The sequence below is a fragment of the Oncorhynchus nerka genome, linkage group LG4 (assembly GCF_034236695.1).
Source record: "Oncorhynchus nerka isolate Pitt River linkage group LG4, Oner_Uvic_2.0, whole genome shotgun sequence".
Taxonomy (NCBI): Eukaryota; Metazoa; Chordata; class Actinopteri; order Salmoniformes; family Salmonidae; genus Oncorhynchus; species Oncorhynchus nerka.
Genome location: NC_088399.1, coordinates 9802322 through 9808654, shown reverse-complemented (window position 1 = coordinate 9808654; position 6333 = coordinate 9802322). Strand labels below are relative to the sequence as shown.

The window sequence follows — 6333 nt, the reverse complement described above, 5'->3', positions numbered from 1 at the left end:
TGTAGTCTCACACGCTTGCAGACACTTTCGACGTTGAGGGATTTTTATCATTTACGATGAGACTTACTAGTCTAATAAGCCTTTTGTGAAATGTTTTATTTTCATGGTTTAGGACCAACTAAAAGGGTAAGAACTAGATCAAAGAAATGTCTCAACAATTTCTTATATTTATTTCCCCTTTTTCATTACAGGCAGATAAGAGAATAAGGCATGCCACTGAACACATAATAAAAATAGACGAGGAAGTTCAATTCCGAATTACTGTCATACTGTGAGCTGTTAACAAAAAAGGGAAACAGGAATTATACATTAGGAAATATATCATATTTATTCATTTTTCTACATCATACCCTGACTCACATACAACATACCAGTCACATGAAGCAAGCACTTAATCACCCATGTGCTCGGGCAGGCTGGAAAGATCAGTGCATAAATATCATTGGTACACAAATAAGCCCAGCCAAGGTTTCCCAAACCTAGTCTGAGACCCGGTGTTTATCAAACCCACATGAAACTGGTCAGTGGAAATGTAGTGGTCCTACGACATCACCTCAATGAGCACTTCCAGTTCCAGACAAGTCCTTTCTGACAACAAGGTTGGATTTTCACAATATTTACTCCAGCTGGAGTGAAATGCTGCATACGCAATGAGCTTCCCAGACCAGGATGGAAAGAAAACTGGCCCATCCCCTTCCCAGACCAGGACCGAAAGAAAACTGGCCCATCCCCTCCCCAGACCAGGACGGAAAGAAAACTGGTCCATCCCCTTCCCAGACCAGGACGGAAAGAAAACTGGCCCATCCCCTTCCCAGACCAGGACCGAAAGAAAACTGGCCCATCCCCTTCCCAGACCAGGACCGAAAGAAAACTGGCACATCCCCTTCCCATACCAGGACCGAAAGAAAACTGGCCCATCCCCTTCCCAGACCAGGACTGAAAGAAAACTGGTCCATCCCCTTCCCAGACCAGGACTGAAAGAAAACTGGTCCATCCCCTTCCCAGACCAGGACTGAAAGAAAACTGGTCCATCCCCTTCCCAGACCAGGACTGAAAGAAAACTGGTCCATCCCCCAATTCACCTTAAAGCATCAAATCAGCAGAAAAAAAAGATAAGGGAGGGGCTGGTGAAATGTAAGCACTCAAATCCATAGACAGAGCTATGGATGCAATATATATATTGTTGTTTACAAACATTGGAATAAAATACGGTTATATTTTGGGTTCTCATGGACTGTGACAGCTGAACTAAGGTCATGAGGCATTTCCAAGTTATATTCTTCAAGAATCAATGGGTACATATAATTAAATTATAACTCCAAAAATATATTAAGCAACTGCAGATTGCCACTTTAAACCTCTCGATTCCTCTTGGTTCTCTGCCACTGCTTGATGGTAGAAGTTGTCCCTAACCACAGATATCCCTACCCTTCAATCCTAACCTTAACCATGACATACTAATTTAACCACAGATCTAGGATCAGGCTACTCTACACCTAAACATTCTATCCTTAGCCACTACAAGAATATAAACCCATATCTTTTATTTTTATTTATTTTACCTTTATTTTCCTAGGCAAGTCAGTTAAGAACAAATTCTTATTTTCAATGACGGCCTAGGAACAGTGGGTTACCTGCCTGTTCAGGGGCAGAACGACAGATTTGTACTTTGTCAGCTCGGGGATTCGAACTTGCAACCTTTCGGTTACTAGTCCAACGCTCTAACCACTAGGCTACCCTGCCGCCCCGAGCTGTATCTGGGATAAGTGGATAAGGACACATTCTACCTTTTCCTTTTTGACCATGTGTGGCCTAGTCTAGACCTTAGAAAGCAAGCCAGACTCGGGGGCGCTGGCCTTGATGATATTCTGGATCTCCTTGAATTTCGGGTGCTCCTTGTCGCCTACCAGCTGGAGGAGGACAGACTCACTGGTGGTGACAATGATCCCGGTGCGAGCCATTCGCTGAGAGAGATAGAAAGAGATTATTATGTTTTAATGTAACCTTTATTTAACTAGTCAAGTCAGTTAAAGAACAAATTCTTATTTACAATGACGAACTACCAAAAGGCAAAAGGCCTCCTGTGGGGACGGGGGCACAACACCACATAAAGAAAGACCAAACACAACAACATAGCATGGCAACAACACATGACAACACACATGGGAGCAACACAACATGACAACATGGGTCAGAGAGAGAGAGAGAGAGAGAGAGAGAGAGAGAGAGAGAGAGAGAGAGAGGGAGGTTTTGGTCCGAGAGAGAGAGAGAGAGAGAGAGAGAGAGAGAGGAGGTTTTGGTCCGAGAGAGAGAGAGAGAGAGAGAGAGAGGTTTTGGTCCGAGATAGTGTGGTTTTGGTTCGAGAGAGAGAGGTTTTGGTCCGAGAGGGAGAGAGAGAGAGAGAGAGGTTTTGGTCCGAGAGAGAGAGAGAGAGGTTTTGGTCCGAGAGAGAGAGAGAGAGAGGGTTTTGGTCCGAGAGAGAGAGAGAGAGAGAGGTTTTGGTCCGAGAGAGAGAGGAGAGAGAGAGAGAGAGAGGTTTTGGTCCGAGAGAGAGAGAGAGAGGTTTTGGTCCGAGAGAGAGAGAGAGAGAGAGAGAGAGTTTTGGTCCGAGAGAGAGAGAGAGAGGTTTTGGTCCGAGAGAGAGAGAGATTTTGGTCCGAGAGAGAGAGAGAGAGAGAGATTTTGGTCCGAGAGAGAGAGAGAGAGAGAGAGAGAGAGAGGTTTTGGTCCGAGAGAGAGAGAGAGAGAGAGAGAGTTTTGGTCCGAGAGAGAGAGAGAGAGAGAGAGAGGTTTTGGTCCGAGAGAGAGTTTTGAGAGAGAGAGAGAGGTTTTGGTCCGAGAGAGAGAGAGAGAGAGAGAGAGGTTTTGGTCCGAGAGAGAGAGAGAGAGTTTTGGTCCGAGAGAGAGAGAGAGAGAGAGAGAGAGAGAGAGAGGTTTTGGTCCGAGAGAGAGAGAGAGAGAGAGAGAGAGGTTTTGGTCCGAGAGAGAGAGAGAGAGAGAGGTTTTGGTCCGAGAGAGAGAGGTTTTGGTCCGAGAGAGAGAGAGAGAGAGAGAGGTTTTGGTCCGAGAGAGAGAGAGAGAGAGAGAGAGAGGTTTTGAGAGAGAGAGGTTTTGGTCCGAGAGAGAGAGAGAGGTTTTGTCCGAGAGAGAGAGAGAGAGAGAGGTTTTGGTCCGAGAGAGAGAGAGAGAGAGAGAGATTTTGGTCCGAGAGAGAGAGAGAGAGAGAGAGAGAGAGAGAGAGAGAGAGGTTTTGGTCCGAGAGAGAGAGAGAGAGAGAGAGAGAGAGGTTTTGGTCCGAGAGAGAGAGAGAGAGTCCGAGAGAGAGAGAGTTTTGGTCCGAGAGAGAGAGAGAGAGAGAGAGAGAGAGGTTTTGGTCCGAGAGAGAGAGAGAGAGAGAGAGAGAGAGAGAGAGAGAGAGAGGTTTTGGTCCGAGAGAGAGAGAGAGAGAGAGGGTTTTGGTCCGAGAGAGAGAGAGAGAGAGGTTTTGGTCCGAGAGAGAGAGAGAGAGAGTTTTGGTCCGAGAGAGAGAGAGAGAGAGAGAGAGGTTTTGGTCCGAGAGAGAGAGAGAGAGAGAGAGAGAGAGAGAGAGAGGGAGGTTGGTCCGAGAGAGAGAGAGAGAGAGAGAGAGAGGTTTTGGTCCGAGAGAGAGAGAGAGGTCCGAGAGAGAGGAGAGAGGTCCGAGAGAGAGAGAGGTCCGAGAGAGAGAGAGGTTTTGGTCCGAGAGAGAGAGAGAGAGAGAGAGGTTTTGGTCCGAGAGAGAGAGAGAGAGAGAGAGAGAGAGTTTTGGTCCGAGAGAGAGAGAGAGAGGTTTGGTCCGAGAGAGAGAGAGAGAGAGAGAGAGGTTTTTGGTCCGAGAGAGAGAGATTTTGGTCCGAGAGAGAGAGAGAGTTTTGGTCCGAGAGAGAGAGAGAGAGAGAGAGAGAGAGGTTTTGGTCCGAGAGAGAGAGAGAGAGAGAGAGAGAGAGAGAGAGAGGTTTTGGTCCGAGAGAGAGAGGTTTTGGTCCGAGAGAGAGAGAGAGTTTTGGTCCGAGAGAGAGAGAGAGAGAGAGAGAGAGGTTTTGGTCCGAGAGAGAGAGAGAGAGTTTTGGTCCGAGAGAGAGAGAGAGAGAGAGAGAGAGAGAGGGTTTTGGTCCGAGAGAGAGAGAGAGAGAGAGAGAGAGAGAGAGAGGTTTTGGTCCGAGAGAGAGAGAGAGAGAGAGTTTTGGTCCGAGAGAGAGAGAGGTTTTGGTCTGAGAGAGAGAGGTCCGAGAGAGAGAGAGAGAGAGAGGTTTGGTCCGAGAGAGAGAGAGAGAGAGAGAGAGAGAGAGTTTTGGTCCGAGAGAGAGAGAGAGAGAGAGAGTTTTGGTCCGAGAGAGAGAGAGTTTTGGTCCGAGAGAGAGAGAGAGAGAGGTTTTGAGAGAGAGAGAGAGGTTTTGGTCCGAGAGAGAGAGAGAGAGAGAGAGAGAGAGGGAGGTTTGGTCCGAGAGAGAGAGAGAGAGAGAGAGAGAGAGAGAGAGAGAGAGGTTTTGGTCCGAGAGAGAGAGAGAGAGGTTTTGGTCCGAGAGAGAGAGAGAGAGAGAGAGAGAGAGAGAGGTTTTGGTCCGAGAGAGAGAGGTTTTGGTCCGAGAGAGAGAGAGAGAGAGAGAGAGAGGTTTTGGTCCGAGAGAGAGAGAGTTTTGGAGAGAGAGAGAGGTCCGAGAGAGAGAGAGTTTTGGTCCGAGAGAGAGAGAGAGAGAGAGAGAGAGAGAGGTTTTGGTCCGAGAGAGAGAGAGAGAGAGAGAGAGGTTTTGGTCCGAGAGAGAGAGAGAGAGAGAGAGGTTTTGGTCCGAGAGAGAGCGAGAGAGAGAGGTTTTGGTCCGAGAGAGAGAGAGAGGTTTTGGTCCGAGAGAGAGAGGTCCGAGAGAGAGAGAGAGAGAGAGAGAGAGAGAGAGAGAGAGAGAGGTTTGGTCCGAGAGAGAGAGAGAGAGAGAGGTTTTGGTCCGAGAGAGAGAGAGAGAGAGAGATTTGGTCCGAGAGAGAGAGAGAGTTTTGAGTCCGAGAGAGAGAGAGAGAGAGGTCCGAGAGAGAGAGAGAGAGAGGTCCGAGAGAGAGAGTTTTGGTCCGAGAGAGAGAGAGAGAGAGAGAGAGAGGTTTTGGGTCAGAAGAGAGAGAGAGGTTTTGGTCCGAGAGAGAGGTTTTGGTCCGAGAGAGAGAGGTTTTGGTCCGAGAGAGAGAGAGAGAGAGAGAGAGGTTTTGGTCCGAGAGAGAGAGAGAGAGAGAGAGAGAGAGAGGTTTGGTCCGAGAGAGAGAGAGAGAGAGGTCCGAGAGAGAGAGAGAGGTTTTGGTCCGAGAGAGAGAGAGAGAGAGAGAGAGAGAGGTTTTGGTCCGAGAGAGAGAGAGAGGTTTTGGTCCGAGAGAGAGAGAGAGAGAGAGAGAGAGAGAGAGAGAGAGGTTTTGGTCCGAGAGAGAGAGAGAGAGAGAGTTTTGGTCCGAGAGAGAGAGAGAGAGAGAGAGAGAGGTTTTGGTCCGAGAGAGAGAGAGAGAGAGAGGTTTTGGTCCGAGAGAGAGAGAGAGAGGTTTTGGTCCGAGAGAGAGAGAGAGAGAGAGAGAGAGAGAGGTTTTGGTCCGAGAGAGAGAGAGAGAGAGAGAGAGGGTTTTGGTCCGAGAGAGAGAGAGAGAGAGAGAGAGAGAGAGTTTTGGTCCGAGAGAGAGAGAGAGAGAGAGAGTTTTGGTCCGAGAGAGAGAGGTCCGAGAGAGAGAGAGAGGTTTTGGTCCGAGAGAGAGAGAGAGAGAGAGAGAGGTTTTGGTCCGAGAGAGAGAGAGAGAGAGAGAGTTTTTGGTCCGAGAGAGAGAGAGAGAGAGAGAGAGGTTTCCGAGAGAGAGAGAGAGGAGGTTTTGGTCCGAGAGAGAGAGAGAGAGAGAGAGTTTTGGTCCGAGAGAGAGAGAGAGAGAGAGAGAGAGGTTTTGGTCCGAGAGAGAGAGAGAGAGAGAGAGGTTTTGGTCCGAGAGAGAGAGAGAGAGAGAGATTTTGGTCCGAGAGAGAGAGATTTTGGTCCGAGAGAGAGAGAGAGAGGTTTTGGTCCGAGAGAGAGAGAGAGAGAGAACGAGAGGTTGGGGTCAGAACCAGAGAGTATGGTTTTGGTCCGAGAGAGTGTGGTTTTGGTCCGAGAGAGAGAGGTTTTGGTCCGAGAGGGAGAGAGAGAGAGAGAGAGAGGTTTTGGTCCGAGAGAGAGAGAGAGAGAGAGAGAGAGAGAGGTTTTGGTCCGAGAGAGAGAGAGAGAGAGAGAGGTTTTGGTCCGAGAGAGAGAGAGAGAGAGTTTTGGTCCGAGAGAGAGAGAGAGAGAGAGAGAGAGGTTTTGGTCCGAGAGAGAGAGA

General features: G+C 48.6%; 1 protein-coding gene across 1 annotated transcript in view; it reads right to left on the bottom strand.

The window, feature by feature from the left end:
• Window positions 1-302: 302 nt before the first annotated feature.
• Window positions 303-6333, bottom strand: part of isoc1 (isochorismatase domain containing 1) — a 32010-nt gene continuing 25979 nt past the window's right edge. Inside the window, exon 5 of the mRNA XM_065017209.1 lies at window positions 303-1964. Within this exon, the coding sequence (XP_064873281.1) occupies window positions 1818-1964 (147 nt within the window). The 3' untranslated portion in view covers window positions 303-1817. The remainder of the gene's footprint in view (window positions 1965-6333) is intronic.